The 18,129-nt window shown below is 55.4% G+C and overlaps 1 protein-coding gene across 3 annotated transcripts; it reads right to left on the bottom strand.

The window, feature by feature from the left end:
- Positions 1-445: 445 nt before the first annotated feature.
- Positions 446-13,400, bottom strand: LSM14B (LSM family member 14B). Of its 3 annotated transcripts, none has more exons than XM_055265025.2 (10): positions 13,039-13,400; positions 10,983-11,146; positions 9,338-9,473; positions 8,100-8,216; positions 5,852-6,019; positions 5,508-5,585; positions 5,113-5,274; positions 4,298-4,448; positions 2,346-2,531; positions 446-1,663 (listed from the first exon to the last, which is right to left on the bottom strand). In XM_055265025.2, exons 1-9 carry the CDS (start codon positions 13,163-13,165, stop codon positions 2,360-2,362), a joined length of 1,275 nt encoding a protein of 424 aa, XP_055121000.1. In that variant the 5' UTR covers positions 13,166-13,400; the 3' UTR covers positions 446-1,663; positions 2,346-2,359. The 3 variants fall into 3 exon arrangements, with proteins under 3 accessions (XP_055121000.1, XP_055121003.2, XP_055121002.1); XM_055265028.2 differs by lacking the exon at positions 13,039-13,400 and adding an exon at positions 12,507-12,771; XM_055265027.2 differs by lacking the exon at positions 8,100-8,216.
- Positions 13,401-18,129: the final 4,729 nt, after the last annotated feature.

Consider the following 18,129-nt stretch of genomic DNA (forward strand, 5'->3'; position numbering starts at 1 on the left):
AAATGGGATGCTCTGAGCCTAGAACCAGCCATGTCTTTGTTTTTCTGTGTGGGTCCAGGGTGTAGCTCGCTCATGGCTGTGTAACATGCTCTACGGTGCCTGAGAACATGAACGCTCCTGAGCTGGGGAGCTTGGAGGCAGCAGGAAGGTGGCAAAGGGGCCACTGCTTATGATAACAGGTGTTATCTGTGAGCTGGGTTTTTAAAAGGACTTTATATCCAGTTTCTGAGAGCAGAGCCATTCATCCCAGAAGCGTGGCCCACAGGGAAAACCTGGGTCTGCTGGCCACACTTCACCCGGCCAATTGGGTCAGCCACCTTGTTCCATCACCTGACAGGGCCCAAGTCTCCCCAAATTCCACCAGCCTAAGTGTGTGCTCCAGACCTGGACATGATGCAGAGGTGACTTGGGCAGAAGAGTCAACAGGATTCTTAGAGCATCAGAAAAGATTTTAAAGGTTTGCATGTTTATTTATAATTACAATTTACATTACTCCAACAGAGGAGCCCCCTTGCTATGTTCTAATTCTTAGCCATTAAGTCCTACAAAAATAAACCCAAGCTTTTACAGTAACTTAATCAATACAGAACTAAAGCCTTTATAGCTATTAGAGGAGTTTAGTTACCAAGGTGCTTATTTTCGACAAAATGCCCTGTCACTCAGAGGACGCATGCGTATACTAAAGTTCTGACCCGTCGACTCATGCAACAAATGTAGACCCCGCCCTCCCTCCACCCACTGTGACAACACAAACACAAAACAACGATGTACAACAGAGGGGAAATATGCTCTTGGTCAACTGACCTTGCAGAAAAGACTGGCTCGTTTCCAAGTGGATGAGAACACCAGTGTGTGGCCAGAGGCCAGCAATGACTGACCGGCCCAGCTCAGAGGCTGGCAGGGACCACAGAAGGGCCAAGGCGCTGCCGGGGCTCATCCCAGGCTCCAACCCCAATCTGGAAGCTTGTGAACACCGGGCTCTGTGCAGCAGCTCCGTGGCTGGCGTCCAGGGCCCCTGGCCACTACTCCCAAATGCCTCTAGTCCACCCACCCCTGGCCAGCCCCAACCTTGACATCACTGTGGATGCCATCAGGGTGGTCTGGTTCACTTATACAACATGATCCATGGGACAACCCCTTCCGTGCCCTCCACCCACCCACCCCTGCCCCCCCACATCACCCTGTGCTGGCCCTGCCTGACTCCTGAGACCCCACCCTTGGCAGTGGGGGTGCCAGGCAAGCAGCACCAGGGGCCAGCTGGGTTGCAGAGATGCACTTGGCTGCCACCTCCGCCAACTGAGTTTTGGTTCCACTTTTAAAAGTCAAAGCTGTCATTAAAAAAAAAAAAAAAAGTCACAAAGTAAGGATTCATCTTTCACCATAGAAACCTTTTTGCAAAATACCAAAACCTTAGAATTAGGCTATGCGCAACTAAAAAGGAAACACAGGTAAGGAGACCTCAAAGAGGTTACCCATGAATACTTCCCCAAAACAAGTGGTTCTAACTCAGACCATGTCCAAGTTCAGTTAAGTCCAAAACATAAGTAGCAGTATGGGCCTCTTCCAAACCCCGTAAACAAAGGGGCCGCTTCTCCTGTAAGTGCAGCGCTTTCCTCGCGTCCTGACACACACAGCATCAGTTCTGCGCCACTTCGGTAGGAGCCTGCAAGAGATGACAGGAGGTCAAGCATCTGCTGGGATAAGCTGGCACTGCTGCCCCTGCTGGCGAGCAGAAGCCACTCAGCCTCCCTCCTGCCCCCAGAGTCAGGCTGGCTACCCCTATTCTTCTCACAGCCCACTCTGAGAATCCTACTTGTACAATACACTGGGGACAGGGAGGCAGCTAGTGGCAGGAGGCCTAGTCCTTCCAGGGCCCACCTGGCTGTCCCAAGGCCCTGGGTGGGGTCGGCACCAGGCACCCCATGTGGGACACTGCCCAAACCCTAAGGTGCCCACAAATCCACTGGGACCTTGTTAAAAATGAAGCCTCTGATTCATCTAGGGCCAGGTTGGGCCAAGACACTGGCTTTGGAGCAAGGTCTTGCCGGCTGGTTTCACTTCGGTGGCGAGCCCCAGCCCATGCGACTCTCACACCACCTCACCTCCCACACCTGCAATCTCATTTGGAGAATGCTGGGGCCTGGGTCCTACCCCCACAGATGCAGGTTTAAGTTGGCCAAGAGCCCCTTGGGTGACTCAGGGTCGCGGCCCTCGATTTGGCTTTTACACCTCTGGGCCTCTCTTCTGCCTGGGAAACTGAGCCTGCTCCCCACCTTCCTAAGCTCTCCAGGTGTGCCTGACCCTACACCCTCCCACCAAAGCGTCCAGAAGGCTCATCCACTCACCTTTGGCTGCACCCTCACACCCTGCCAGTCCCAGCCCTGTGGGAAGTGGGGTTGCGACGGTTGGTCCCATTGCCCCTGCCTCCTCGGAATCCGCCCCGAGAACTGCGGCCACGAAGAAACCTCCCTGACACTCCAAAGGTCTCCGTGTTGAGCTTCCTCTCTTCGGCCCAAGTCGTCCGCCTGGAGCTAAACCATAGAGGAAATGCTGATTGTAGCAGGCACTGACTCCCAGGCTTCTGGCCAGGCCTCGTCCTCAGAGCGGCCCAGGGAAGGAGGGACAGACTCACCAGGGCCGCTACAGGGAAGGGGTGGCCCCGTCAGCTCTGGAGCCCAGCGGCTCCCTGCCACATTTCCAACCAGGACTATCCCCACATGGGTGAGGGCTCAGGATCCATCTCTATCATCTCTGTCACCACAGGCAAGCAGTGATACTAGTTGGCTACCAAGGCAGCCCCTGTTGCTTTCTGAGCACAGACAGGAGCCCTGGGGAGGAGGCCCAGGCGCCCAGGAGACCTGAGACCGGAGCATGAAGTGGACCCTCCTAGACGAGGAGGGGGCTAGGATAGATGGAACGAGGTCCCTGGAATGTGATGCTTTTGCTTTGGGGGTTGGAAAGACAGGGATACAGCATGGACACTCATGCCACCCAAACAAGCCGCTGGTGGGAAACTATCTCCCACATCCAACTGTGCGCCCAGCACTCCCAGCCAGCACTCCTACCGACACAGACCACAGCTCCGGCAGCACACCCACCCTGAGCTCCTCTTCAGCCGGAAACCTGCTGCTCCCACAGACTTCTGTGTTCAAAGAAACAGCAACTCCACCCATCAGCTGCCCAGGCCAAAAGACTTCGGAGTCATTCTGGACTCTTGTCATGTTGGCCAATTCTGTTAGCGCCACCTTCAAGATACATTTAGACTCTACTCCTTCCCTCTGTCACCACCACTGCCTGGTTCCAAGCCACCTGTGCTGCAGCACTGGCCCCTAACTGGCCAGTCGGCAGCCACACTTGCCCATCGTCCAACCACTCTCACCAAGGACGCCGTAAAACATCAGACCGCACCAACTTCAGCACAAAACCCTCTGATGGCTTCCCGCGGCACTTGGAACAAAAGCCAAAGTCAATGCCATGCCCTACAAAACCCTACAGGAACCCACCCCCCAGACTCGGCCTGTCTGGAAGCACTTCCCGCACTCATCTGCGCAGCCTGCTCCACCTGTGAGAACTGACCATCCACTTCCCATCAAGTCCACAGCCCCATCCCATCGCCCTCACTGCCTGGCCTTCACGACATGCTGTTCTATTTTTCCCCTGGCAGAACATGAGCCTGAGGAGGTGGGGCTCTCCAGCCTGCCTTCTGAGGCCCCTTCAATGCCCTGCGGCATGTCTGGCGCTCAATCTGCAAGACAAATGGGCCCAAGTCTCCAAGCCAGGCCCACACTGTAGATGCCACCCACTTCCTAGGTTGCTTCGCGAGACTTCTGACCAGCTGTTAGGTGTGAAAAATAAAACACACCACGTGGTCCCTGGCCTCAAACAATGAAGTGAAGGAAAGCCAGTGTGAGCATGCTCTAGCCATACCTCAGGCTGCAAAGCAAGGTCCTCAGGCCGCCAGGCCAGCGAGACCAGCAAGCAGAGCATAGTGAGGTATGCTGAATGTGGACACGGGTCTGCCGGGGAGGGCGGTGCAGCCTAGCCTTTGTGGGGACAGGGCAGCAAAGCAAAGAGGAAACAGGCTCGACCTCAGCCGACTCCTCGGGTCGGGATCCCCAAGAGGCTTCCCACACGCAACCTGCTGGGACTCCTGCGCCCATCATGCAGAAACACAAGCAGGACCCTAGAACAGCTACCCTGAGCCTCAGAGTCCAGCTCTGCCCTCAGGTTGAGAGCCCTCAGTCCTGTCCTTTTTAGATTGGAGGACTGCCCTCCCCTCATTCATTCAGCCTCTCACCTGGTCTTGAGTTCAGAAGAGATGTTGTCAAAGAACGATTTGGATTTGTCATAGTAGCAGTTGGGCCCCAGAAGGTCTTCCTCGGCGGGTGCTTCAGCACTCTGGGTCACCACAGCCAGGTCCTTCTCTTCCCCCTTCTCAGCCTTGTCATCTACAAAGAGATGCAGAACACGTGGAGATGGAGGAGGGGCAGAGCGCATAGCCTTCTAGCAGGGTGGTCCCTCCGGGCTCACTCGGGAGCCACCTTCATGCTAAGACATCAACTACGACTTGTGCAAAGCAGAGATCTCTTCTTCTACCTTCTAAGCACAGGTCTCGTTCTGCTGTCTGGGCCGTGCAGTCTGCACCTTATCCCACCCATTTTCACACGTCCCAGCACCTCACTTCATTAATTCCTCACTGCCAGTCACCATCCGCCTGGCGTCCCCAGTTCCTCCAGGCATCTCTTCCTTTTCCTTGAGACAGAGTCTCGCTCTGTCGCCCAGGCTGGAGTGCAGTGGCGCAATCTTGGCTCACTCCCACTGCAACCTCCACCTCCTGGGTTCAAACAATTCTCCTGTCTCAGTCTCCCGAGTAGCTGGGATTACAGGCGCCCACCACCATGCCTGGGTAATTTTTTATTTTTAGTAGAGACGGGGTTTTGTTGTGTTGGCCAGGCTGGTGTTGAACTCCTGACCTCAGGTGATCCACCCATCTCAGCCTCCCAAAGTGCTGAGATTACAGGTGTGAACCACCACACCCAGCCAGGCATCTCCTCCTAACACTCTCTAGGGGTACTCCTGTGCAGAGGATAATTTTCATACAATGAGCCAAACCTTTAAAATTCAGTTTCTTCTTAAATTCTTTGTCAAGCTCCTCTCGGTTGAACTGGGCATTTGCACTCTCGAAATCAAAGTCACCCTCAAATTTGATTGTGTTTTCCTTGACGTTAGTTGGACGGTTTTGCCCTCTGGAGCGATTCCTTGTTCGCCTGTTTCCTGTGAGGACGAAGGACAGCCCTGGCTGAAGTAGGTCACCAACCCAGTGATCTCAAACACCTCACAAGGAGTTTCCAGGCACACCCCCAAGGCCGCAGAGGGGACAGAGCACACAAGCAGCGACTTCACACCAGCACCCCTGAAACCGTCACCCAGAGAAGCAGGCAGGAAGGCAAGCAGAGCTCAGCCTGATCATTCGTGGGCCCCAGAAATCAAGTGGCAACAGGTGTTACCTGATCGCCTCCTCTGAGGTCTTCTGTTTTCATCATTCACCTGCCCTTGAGTTTGCACAGCTGCCGGCTGGACTACATCTAAGGCGCAAAAGGGAAGAGTAAGGCAAAGCTCCTACAGAAGCCGGAAGCCAGAACCCAGCTGTGGAAGCAGGCCCCACCACCACGGGGCACGCGGCCAGGGCGGCACCGCAGGAGGCTGCTGCACAGGCCTGCCCTGCAAAAGCACATGGGACTTAGGATGGGGGAGTAGTATTTTTTTAATAAAAAAAAATAAAATGGCCCAGGAAGTAGCGTGCCACTTTTAGAACATCAAGCAAACTCCAGGAAAAGATGTGTTCAAGTACCGCTGGCCGTCTTGCTGCTTGGCTGGGCCTGACGACCGTTGAGCTGCGTCCCTGTGGTTCCCTTGCCAGGTAACAGCTTTTTAGCATTCAGGTTGTCAGCAGAACCAGTCTGCACAGCCTGCTCCACCATGGGGCTCTTGCCGACTGGGATGGATGGAAAACCAGCTCCTGAATTGAGGAGGGGAGGAGGGTTTAAAAACAGAGAGAAAAGAAGCAAGCCTTACATCTCCAGGCATTTCTCTTCTGCTGGCATGTCAGGAAGGAAAGGAGGGCAATTGCCTAGATGTTCTACCAAATCCAGGCAAAGCACCCCCAGACTGGGCCGTTCCCTCTGAGGCTAGCCCAGGCAGCAAAAGAAGGCCAAGTCACTGGGCAGCACCAAGGCCAGTTCATCTTTGGACTCCCCACTCCCAAAGCCCTGAGCTTCCCAAGTTAGGGAACCTTAAGGACAGGAAAAACAACATGTCTACAAACAGGCACCTCCCTAGCAGTGTGGAAACAGCTTTCTTAAAACCACACAAGCTCCAATCCCAAAGGAGCTCAGCAGCCCCAAGATCCTGATGAATTCAGGATCTGAGAATTTGTTTCATTCTGGTCCATACTGGAGAAGAACCAGCCCAGCCTGGAATTTTCTAGAAAATGCAGTGATCAAATTCTGAAGTTAAATTCTAGAACACTGTCATTTCCACTTAAGGCACAATAAAACTAAAAATGATGAAGCAGGACCTGACTTCCGAGACAGTAGCAGCCTACACTTCTCTCAAGGGCAAAGGCTCATCATGAAGACACAAAGGGCTCCTAGGTAGCCTTTGGCAAGGGGCTGTGCCTATGAAACTGCAGTCCGAGGCCTATGCACAGGGAATGAACCCTCAGAAACCAGGCCCTCCGAACCAGGAGGAAAAAGGGAAGCACCACCCACCTCTCTCCATCTCCTCCCTTTCCAAAGTTCCAGGACCTGTAGGGACTCTAAACAGGACAATGTGGGACTGGGTGTAAGTGAACAGAGATCTGAAACAGAAAAGGCACCCTAACCACAGGGTAATTATTATTAGAGGAACAGCCCAATACACATGAAGACTGGGCATCTTATCTGTTTTTATGGAATACAAATGAAAAAAAAACTGACTGTAGAAAAATTCCTTGTAACCAGATCAAGAGAAGCTCTCAGAGGGCAGGTTGGAACGACTCTGCATAGAGGTCTGGCAAGCGTCCTCTGGCGGGAATGCACCCGGGCCACTTTCTCACTGATTGTCTCACTCAGCATGTCCGGGAGACGAACACAGCACTGCCTGCTTCCTGATCATACTGTGACTGCAGGGGCATGGATATGGGGCTTGTCTGCTTTTTACACAACCAACTAGTTCAAACAAAGTCTTGCCCTATGAGCAGGTTTAGGTAACTGATCCTAAGAGCAATAGAAGTATCTGTGTCATTTTTAAGTGGGAAAAAAAAATGACTACTCTGTAACTCAGATACACAGCGTGCATGCAGGATTTGGAAAGCAGCACCTGCAGAATGACAGACTGACAGCAGCTGTGTGCCATAAGGAAAGCCCAGGCATCATCCTGGACCAGGGCCGGGTAATGGCAATGGTTCAGCTTGTCAGGGTGCTACGTGTAACACAAACATACACAAGATCGTCAGTGTGAATTTTAGAACTTCAGGGGAAATGAGTAGAATGTGAGGAAAGGTCTAGAAACCCCACAGGTGCCGCTGCCACCACAGCACAGAGATAGGTGGTGTACACCAGCACTGGCCAGCTGGCCATCAGGCTGATACTGTCCACCTGGCCAAACAGTTGGCGACTGTCACCCAAGCCCCTAATTTTGAATCCCCTAAACGAGTGACCTATGCACCACACAGATCAAAGAGCAGCACAGGCATGTCAGGTGCTTCGGGGAGTCCCCCCTGCAGCACTCTAGAACACATTTAGGACCCAGCAAAAACCCCAGGGAAATGACTTTCTGTGAACACTGAAGTTTCTCGTATGTGGTAGTCATGGTACAGGTCAACAGAGAACCTGGACCCAGGGAGAGAGAACAAACTACTCCGCTGATTCTTTGTAATCCCTTCTTTAACACTGAGAGTTCATAAATCAGGACTACATGCTGAAGCAAACAAGCAGCTCAGCGGCTGCATGGGCTTGGCAAATGATCTGCTACAGCTACTGTCATTCTGTTTGCTGCTTTACCCCTCGCTCTCAGAATGGTTTGCAAGACAGCATGCAGTTCTCCCAAACTGCTGTTACCCTTGGCAGTGAGCTGCTGTGGCTCTGAGGACAAGTCAAGCTCTGAAACGGGCTGTGGAGATGGAGAAGAGCTAGGGCTGGAAGCAGCGGCTGAGGCTGGAGGGCTTACCAACTTCTCTAAAGGAAGATAAAGGAGAAAGAGCAAAAAGAAAGCACACAAATAAGTCACGATACACTTGTCTTGTGTCTAGCAAGCTTGGAAAGAGCCAAGCAACCTCTTGTAGGATTCTGTCATACAAACACATTTTAGAAACATAGAGAGCTGGGCTGGGAAGGCCACCTGTCACACTAGGAACAGCAACCAAGACAAGCATGATTTGTAGCAGCAAGTGGCCTACAGACCTCATTTAGGGTTCCCTGTCTCACTACTTCATGTGGGATTCTGAGCAAGGGCGGTGGATCACCTGCCAATTCTACACTCTGAGCCCACCTGCAAAGCCAGGTCCAGGTCAAGGACAAGGCAGACTCATACTCTGGGGTTTTCCAATCTCGGTTGAAACCATTATTGAGCGAGGTACTTACAGTAGAATGAGGGACATGATGGGTGGGTTTGTATTTCACTTCTATATTTACAGGCTTATAAATGTGCAAATAGCTAGACCTCATCTGTAATACTACATATATATCAGCTATTTCTTCTTTGAAGCAGATATACCAGGACTTCCACCTATTTATTTTTTTGAGACAGAGTCTCACTGTGCCGCTCAGGCTAGAGTGCAGTGGTGCAATCTCAGCTCGCTGCAACCTCTGCCTCCTAGGTTTAAGCAATTCTCATGCCTCAACCTCCCAAGTAGCTGGGATTACAGGTGTGTCCTACCACACCCAGCTAATTTTTATATTTCTAGTAGAGACAGGATTTCCCCATGTTGGCCAGGCTGGTCTCGAACTCCTGACCGTGTGATCCACCCGCCTTGGCCTCCTAAAGTGCTGGGATTACAGGAGTGAGCCACTATGCCTGGCCCAGGACTTCCACTTAGATCCGCCCTGACTCTTCGAACGAATTTTGATTTGATTCTTCTGTTCCAACACTCAGGCTGCTGCCTCTTTTACTTTCAGTTGAGTAGTTACTAAATGCTCTCACAAGCTGAAGTTGCACTGGGTAATTTACTAAGTGTGCAACAAAAGAGTCTACGAGCTGAGCATGACAAGAATGCATATCCCCACCCTCAGGCTCCATCGCTCCACTCAGTGACAGTTACATGCAAGGGTAGTTTACCGGACAGAAACAGGTCACTCACCTAGACCCAGGGAGGCGGCATACTGCTGGCTGAGCAGGGAGCTGGCCGCCAGCGGGCCGTAGGGCGCCATCCCTCGGAAAGGGCTGTAAGGCACGTGCGGCTGGAAGGGCGAGGCGGAGGCAGAACCCAGGGAAGACTGAACAATGAGACATGGGGTGAGAACGGCGAAGGCCATCCCATCACCCCGCACGCCTTCATCAGGGCGCTTGTTCAGCTGGGAAACAAGCACTGTCCCATCAGCCTGCACCCTTGAGATGCTGGAGGAGCCCTTGGGGTGCAAGTTTCCAGTATGGTGAGAGCTGCCTTTTCCACAGCATTTCAGTTCCAGTTTCACCTGTCCATGTAATTCCTTTTTTTTTTTTTTTGAAACAGAGTATTGCTCTGTCACCTGGGCTGGAGTGCAATGGCGTGATCTCAGCTCACTGCAACCTCTGCCTCCCAGGTTCAAGCGATTCTCCCTGCCTCAGCCTCCCAAGTAGCTGAGATTACAGATGCCTGCCACCACACCCAGCTAATTTTTGTATTTTTGGTAGAGACGGGGTTTTGCTATGTTGGCCAGGCTGGTCTTGAACTCCTGACCTCAGATGATCTGCCCGCCTCGGCCTCCCAAAGTGCTGGGATTACAGGCGTCTTGTCCATGTAATTCTAACCCAAATTTCTCCTAACTCAAAGCCATCAGATGGCTTCCCACTGCTCCCAAAGCCCGCCCTGTGTGACCCCACCTTCCAGGATGGGTGCTCAGCATAGAACCTAATGAAGTCTGAACCCCAGAGGAGCTAGTGAATATTTAAGTTTAAAAGTGAAGAAAATATTAATCTGGGCTCCCTGGTGAGCATGGGCAAAATAAGCCATAACCCAACAAGCAGGCACATGGCATCAGACTTGCAAATCTGGTGTTGTACAACAGCAGCATGGAACGTCTGGGCGTAACCCGAGGGCAAGCCCTGCAGTCCCTGCAGGTATGTCACGCCACTCACAGCAGCTGCTCAGGGCTCAGACTTCTCCAACCAGAAACTAAGGGCAAACGCTATGCCCCAAACATCACAGGTCCAGGAGCATCCACTCATACCACTCTACACTACATACGCACGCACGCACACCCAACGCCCCAGGTCTCCTTCCTTAAGAGCCATGCGACACAGCACACACCACCTACCGTGTGTGCTACAAGAATCAACACCTTCTGTGAGAGCAGCAACAGCCCGGACAAAAGTTAAGCCACTTTTCATTAAAAGGTTATTCCTCAGGCCGGGTGTGGTGGCTCACGCCTGTAATCCTAGCACTTTGGGAGGCCAAGGCGGGTGCATCACAAGGTCAAGAGATTGAGACCATCCTGGCCAACATGGTGAAATCCCGTCTCTACTAAAATTACAAAAATTAGCTGGGCATAGTGGTGCACGCCTGTAGTCCCAGCTACTCGGGAGGCTGAGGCAGGAGAATCGCTTGAACCCGGGAAGCCGAAGCTGCAATGAGCTGAGATTGCGCCACTGCACTCCAGCCTGGCGACACAGCGAGACTGTCTCAAAGAAAAAAAAAAAAAAAAGGTTATTCCTCACATTGAGCATTCTGACCAAACATGCTACCAAGCTCCAAATGGAAACCAGCGTCTCTTACAGCATGCACAGAGGGACAGTGGCACACTTACCTGAACAATGGCGGGATCCTGCGGGAGTGTGTGCTGAGCTTTCGGAGGTTCACACACAGTGATATCCTTGATGTCACTTCCTCGGAAAATGATGTACTCATAAATCTCCTCTCTGGGGGGCGCAGGCCTATCTGTGGGACGGTCTTCAGTGCCAAAGGACCTCACTTATGAGTGGAGAAAGAGAAGCGTTATTGTTGTCCTCAGCCAGTTCAATCAACCCTGACACTACCGCTCCCAGGCCTTCCAAAAGACGGCGACACTTGCTCAGAGCCACAACGCAGCACCCCAGGTCCACATTTCAACAACTACTTGTTTTTCAGTGGACAGTGATTTTCAGTGGACAGTGCTGATAACGCACCAATTGGTGAAGCTCCAGACAACAGACAGTTCTAGATCACAAAGATGACAAGGAACAATTTCACAGACTGACAGTTTCACGTGCGAAGGCACCAACGTACAGAGCTCTCAGCAAAACAAGGCTTGCTTCATAAGGCCTCCTGTTCACATTTGACTCTGTAGATCAAACAGCCAGCTGGCTGCTTTATGCCCAAAGCCTCACCACACATTGCACCTGAGGAGGCAGTTTTCTCACAAAGGAATCTAGACGAGTGTTCCCCTTACCCTTCTATCCACAACAAACCTTGGAACAGCTGTAATAGAAAACAAAGGGAGACGGGGTCCCAGGATTATGGACCTCTGACCCCAGCTTCTGCATCTATAAGGAATCCTGAGCCTACTAACCCCTAACCAGCAGGCTTCCAGGAGCCCTACCAAGTCTCTTTTTAGCAAGCCTCTAGGGGCAGAGCTGGGTGGGACAGCAGCCTCTGATAAGAGCACAACTCCTGCTAACTCCAGGGCCTACTCTGGGCCTCAGCTTCTCTAACTGGGCTCTCCTGTGATAAGTGTAGCGAGGTCCCATGGCTGCGAGTGAGTGCATAGCCCTGGCATACTCAAGGAGCTCCTGAAGCCACGCAGGAGACGGGCTTCAAAAGGAGACACTCCCTGTTTGGAATGAGTGCGTTCTTCTACACATGAGGTTCCCTGTGACCTAAGCAGCGTTTCAGACGCGTCTAGACACTTCAAGAACCCCTGGGAGCCTAGCGCCAGATCCAGCACACACACGGGCTTAGGCAGACGTGGCTCCACCGGCACTTTTCTCCGAGAGGCAGGGGAAGTGCACTCCCCATCTTCTCTGGGTGATGAAGACAAAGAAACTCTGGACCACCCGCTGCTTCAACAACCTCAGAGATTCTGACTCTAAAGAAGAGCTCCTCTCCTGTAAGCCTCCCAGCGGCTACAGCGGGTTACCAGCGCCCATAGGCGGCTGTCACCAAAAGGTAAGCCCCACAGTGGGAAGGTCAGGATAGAGCAGGAGAACCGTTTAAACCGGGGCATCTGGCTGCCAACGGATGCTTCTGCCTTGGCAGGAGGCTGCATTAGGACGCGGTATTTGTTCAGGATCAAGGCCCCAGCTGTCTAATAGGTTCCAGAAGGGCTTGCAGGATTCGAGTGTTGTGACCCCACCCCCAGCCTTCGGGAGAGGCCGGGACACTGGCCTCGCCGCCCGACCTCGAGGCTCCCCCGCAGGGATCCCCCCCAGGCTGGCGGGGAGGAGGCCCGCTGACGGGAGCCGCCCTGCTCCTCGGAGCCGGCACCTGCAGAGGTGGGCTGGGCGGCCGAGGGGGCGGCACCGCGGGGGCCGGACCCGCCCCTCACCAAACACCGCCCGGCGCCCGCGCACGATAACGCCGCCCTGGGAGCCTAGGGAGACCATTGTGCGGCCGGCTACGCTGGGGGAGGGTGGCGCGCGGGAAGGGGGCGCCTCGGGGGCGTCCGGGGTGAAGGCGTGGGCAGGGGATCTCGGCCCGGGGGTGCCCTGGGTGGGTCCTGGGCGGGGTCTGGGCGCCAGGCTCCGGGGTGGTACGGGAGTCTCAACGCCAGGCTCCGGGGCGGGGAGGGCGGCGCGGGCCGGGGCTGTTGGCGGACGGGGGTCAGCGGGCTCCGCGGGCTCGGGCGGTTGGGGCCGGCGGGCGCGAGGGCGGGCGGCGGCCGCTACCTTTGGCGAGCGCCACGGTGGAGTTGTCGGTGTCGATGGTGTAGAGAATGCCCTCGTAGCGGATCTGCGCCTTGGAGATGAGGCTGATCTTGCTGCCCAGATACGGGGTGCCTGAGGAGCCGCTCATGGCGGCGGCCGGGGTGCGTCGGGTCGCGGGGAGGAACGAGCACCGGGCCGCGGCCCACTCCGCCGCCGCGCAGTGGCCTGGCCGCCCGCCCCTGCGCTCCTCCGCCCGCCGCCGCCTCCGCCTAGGCGCCTCCTCGCCACCGCCCGAGGGACCTGCGCGGGCACCGAGCGAACCTAGGAGGGGCGCGCGACCGGGGCTCTGAGAGGAGCGCGGGGGAGGAGGGGCCGCCGCAGCCACATCCGGGGCCTCGCGCCGCCACGCACCGCCCCCTCACGCTCGCCGCCCATTGGCTCGCCGCGCCCGCCGTCCTTTAAATATGGCCGGGTCGCCAGCTGGGGGGCGGGCCCGCGCGTCGCTCCTGCGCAGCAAGGCGCCGCTGGCCGGGGGTGGGTCTCCCCGGGCTCCGCCCCCCGTCGGCCGGCTCCCGGAGGGCCCCTAGCCGAGCTGGGAGCACGAGACTGAGCGGGCTGGGGGAAGGGTGGGAAGCCGCCAGGGCGGAGCGCGCGTGCGCGTGGGCGGGCGGCTGCGGTTTGCACGCTCAGTGGGCGGGACCGGGGAGGAGCGCCAGGTCCCGCCCTCGCGCGTGCCGGCCCCGCCCCGGACCCTGGGCGCCGCGAACACGGGGGCTTTGCCCCCTTGGCCTCAGTTTCCCCTCCTACAGAAGTGGAGTCCGGACGACTCCCCTATCTTGGGCCAGATGCGCCTATAGTCCTCACCCTCATGGGGGACCGGGGAGTGGGGGAGGCCCTGGGTGCCGGGTGTTCCCGGGGAGCCCCGGGACTCCCGCCCCAGTGCCCAGGTGCCGGCGGGGGGCGGGCGCGGCGGCAGCTCCCGGGAAGGCGGCGCTTCCGGCGTGGCAGCCTCTAAATATAACATGCTGAGCACACTTTCTCTTTTAATCCTGCCCCTCCTCCCAAAGCCTGCCGCAGCTTTCCATTTCCCTTAAAATAAATTCTGACTGGCTACCGGGGGCCTCGGAGCCTCCGCTCGTACCTGGGGCTGCGGCCCGGAGGCCTTGCCCACCTCCCCGGCCGTGGAGGAAGCTCGGCCGCCCGCAGTCGCTTAGCTGCGGGCCCTCCCCGCGTGTACTCCGCGTGATTAGTGACCGAGGGCTCGTGGTGTGTGCTTTTTTTGCCTCCGTCTTGACCGTGATCATCATCAGATCAGGGACCAATATTGGGTCCTGGAAAAAAAAAGTAGTGGGTGGTGACTATAAAAATGCAGCAGGCTGGGCGCGGTGGCTCACGCCTGTAGTAATCCCAACACTTTGGGAGGCGGAGGCGGGCGGATCACTTGAGGTGAGGAGTTCAAGACCAGCCTGGGCAACATGGTGAAACCCGGTCTCTACTTTAAAAATACAAAAAAATCAGCCGGGCGTGGTGACAGGCACGTGTAATCCCCAGCTACTCGGGAGTCTGAGGCAGCAGAATCGCTTGAGCCTGAGAGGTGGAGATTGCAGTGAGCAGAGATCTCACCACTGCATTCCAGCCTGGGTGACAGAGCTAGACCCCGTCTCAAGAAAAATAATAATAAAAATGAAATAGAATAAGATAGAAAATATCAGATGGCGTGGTGGGTGGCTCATGCCTGGAATCTCAGCACTTTGGGAGGCCGAAGCGGGAGGATCACTGGAGGCCAGGAGTTTGAGATCAGCCTGGGCAACATATGGAGACCCCATCCCCACAAAAAAAAAAAAAACTTAAAAAAAAACTGGGCGACTATGGGGGCACATACTTGTAGTTCCAGCTCCTGGGGAGGTGGAGGCAGAGGCGGGAGGACCACTTGAGCCCAGGAGTTGGAGGCTACAATGAGCTGTCATTGGACTACTGCACTCAGGGGTGGCAGCAAGACCCTATTTCTAAAGGAAAATAAGAAAATAATAGTATCTCGCATGGTGAAAGTATTATTTTGTGAAATATTTAATTCACCTGTTTGTGTAAGTGTGGACTTGGTAAGGACCTAAAACGTGTTTCTGACTATACTAAGAAGATCTTACCTGCCCTGCAGGATAGACGCTGTGACTCCCCATTTGACAGAAGGGGAAACAGAGGCCCAGCACCGGGGAGTCACATGCAGGGAAGTTGCAGTCTGGCCTGGTGGCATCCTCCACAGGCTTGGGGCCACATCACACTGTCTCTTGTCTCTTCACAAAGGTGAAGCCAACCTGCTCCCACCAGAGTCCAGCAATGGCCAGTAAGAGAACAGTGATGAGTTTAAGGAAGGGGACACAGGAAGCAGAAGAGAAGAGGGAAAATTCAGTTTCATCTGCCAAGATTGACCTGTACTTTCTAGAATTGCTTTTTGGCTCCTGGAACATCATGTGCAGGAAGAGAACAGAGACAGCAAAGCCATGGAGTCAGCCCAGCTCAGGGAAGAGAGGTCTCCAGCGACTGGGGCATCTGGCCCTGGGAAGCGCGACCCGGACTCTCAGCTTCTCAACATAGCACATCCTTCCCCACTTGGACATACAGGGTGCACCTGTCAAGAGGAGGTGCCAACCAGGTCTCCTGAGTGACCTGGCCTGGTGATCCCGTGTGGAGTCAAAGTCCTTCTGTCCCCCCACCCCACCCCATTTTCCAAGTAAGGAAATCCAAGGTCATAGATCCTGTACTCATGCCTCCTAGTTTCTGAGCTACAAGCTGCTGGCTGTGTTGGGGGTGGGGTGCATGTTTCACTAGCAGGAGCTGATTCTGCCTTGAAAGAGGAGCTGGCTATTGAGCCCCAGGACTGAAGGCAGGGAGGGTGCAGTTCCCAGAGACCTCTGAGTGCCTGCCCAGCCAGTGGGTGTGCAGCTGGTGGCTCCCTGAGAACATTAGCCACCCTGCAAATACCCAGGAAGGCAGAGGCTAAAAATATACGTAGTGCCCAGGTCCGGGAATGCAGGCCCTGCCATTCATTCCTTGGTGTCCTGCCCAAAGTGGAGGGCACTTGGGTGAGGTCTGAGAAGGCGAGCAGTTGTGCCAGGCCTAAGTCGACCTGGACGTTCACTGGCATGGCTTGTTTTCCAGGCTGGGGCACATGTATCCAGTAACTCCACTGTAAGTAGCTCTTTACTGTGCACAGGTCTGAACAGCCCACCCGCCTGGTAATCACCAGACTTTAGACCAGCGAGCCCAAGGATCTAGAGGAATGAGCTGGGGCTTCTGGGAAACCCTGGGCCAGTTGGACAGCCTGTCTCAGTTTCTCCACTTGCCTGCCCATCTCACTGGTGTGCTTCAGGCCCCCGGAAGATCATGCCTGTGAAGGGCTCTGGGAGTAACCAGGGGCTCTTCTGGAGGACCGTGTAGGAACTGGGTGTGCAGAGGGCACTGGGAGGGCCATAGGGACAGCTGGAGAGGTTTCTCCTGCAGCCACAAGCCACTCATTACATGCTCGCTCTGTATATGTAGGAGCATGCCGTGGTCCCCAGTGACAGGTGGGGAGACATGGAGTAAGGACCCTGCTCCGCGTTGCATCACCAGTCTAGCTGGGTGGCACAGGCCAGCATCCTGCAGCAGGTAAGGGTACCCCACCACAGAAAACCATCCTGTGACTCTAATGTTCCCCTGAGCAGGAATGACTGGCACAGCCATTGATCTCACAGGTGTCATTGTTCAGTAGGAGCCATACAAAACAGCTGAGTTAATTCAGAGAGCGTTAACGATGGGTGGTCCACAGATAAAATAAGTCAGTGGTCTGAAGTGTGGCTGCGTGCTGTTGAGACAGGACTCAACTGTCCCCCTCCCCTCATTCAGGATCTGGCACAGGAGAGGGGATTGGGGAGGCCCTGCAGGCCTCAGGCCCCCTCCCCTGAGGAAGACCTCCAACCGCACAGGTGCAACAGCGCCAGCCTGGAGGGAGCTGAGGAGGGCACAGGTGCGCCGGGTGGGGAGGCTCAGCGCCAGCTTTGCTAGGAGGCCTTCCGGGCAGGGAATGGGACAGTGAGGCCCAGGGAGGGTGTTCGGGGCACAGGGACCCACAGGTGGCTGGACAGTAAGGTGAAGAGGGAGGGCTGAGTTGATCCTGCACAATCAGGAATTCTCATGGAGGTCTGACCTGCTCTCTGTGAATCCAGTTAAAATCCATTTCCTCCTGCACGGGGCTCTGCAGGGCTGTTTTCCCAGGAGGCTGGATGAGCACCAGTGGGTTGAAGTCCAGGCATCTTCAGACCCTCTTCCCTCTTCCCATCCATCTCCCCCTCCTGCCTCCTGTCCCCTTTCCACCTCCCTTTCTCCCCTTCCCACCCCAACAGCCGAGTTTCCTGGCGTGAGGAGCCCTGTGTGATGGGAAGTTCCTTGGAAAATAAAAGAGGAGCGTCTTAAACTCCAGTGCCTAGCGGGCAGCCTCAGCCCTGCTTCCAGGTGCAGCTGGAGGGACAGCCGGGCAGAGCTGATGAGAACCTGGGCAGACCCAGACACCAGCTTTCGAAATGTCAGATTCTGATAGGGCCAGCCCTGGTGCTGCCACCTCAGAATGCAGGATCAAATGCTGAGAGATCCTGGTGGAACAGAAGATGGGCCGTGAGCGGGAGGCCGGCAGCTTTTCTCTCCCGGCGGCTTTGAGGGGCTCCAGGGCTTTAGGGGCTCAGGAATGGCTGGGCTGGAGGCAGCATTCCCCAGCCCTGTGTTCTACTTGGATAGAAAGTAAACGATGAAAGGCCTCTTCTGAGTCAATCCACCACTGTCTTACTAAGTGTCCACCAGCCCAGTCCCACCGCTCAGTGCCAGACTTGGTGCCCAAGCCGGCCATGCATTTCCTCCCCGAACCCCTCCGCAGCCCTCTGGATGTGGTGCTGCACCTTGCGAGAGGAGGAAACCAGGCTCTCAGCCTGGGCTAGGTGACAGCCAGCGTCACACGGCCAGCACATGACACGGCTGGGATTCCTGTCTCCGTCTGCCGGCTGCTAACCCTGGGTGCTCAACGTCTGGGCGTCCTCCCTGGTGGTCCTCCGTGCTCAGCCTTCAGGTTGGGGCCGGGGGAGGGCG

Source organism: Symphalangus syndactylus, chromosome 24 (assembly GCF_028878055.3).
Source record: "Symphalangus syndactylus isolate Jambi chromosome 24, NHGRI_mSymSyn1-v2.1_pri, whole genome shotgun sequence".
In the NCBI taxonomy this organism is placed as follows: Eukaryota; Metazoa; Chordata; class Mammalia; order Primates; family Hylobatidae; genus Symphalangus; species Symphalangus syndactylus.

What these genes read in the sequence shown, in the direction of transcription:
- LSM14B (XM_055265028.2), bottom strand. Translation starts at nt 12,756, where the DNA reads ATGGTCTCCCTAGGCTCCCAGGGCGGCGTTATCGTGCGCGGGCGCCGG. An exon ending in GCCTCTCCCGAAGGCTGGGG is followed by an intron (nt 11,147 to 12,506) that starts GTGGGGTCACAA and finishes TCCACTCATAAG; the next exon opens with TGAGGTCCTTTGGCACTGAA. An exon ending in AAGCAGCAAGACGGCCAGCG is followed by an intron (nt 5,586 to 5,851) that starts GTACTTGAACAC and finishes TTTGCGCCTTAG; the next exon opens with ATGTAGTCCAGCCGGCAGCT.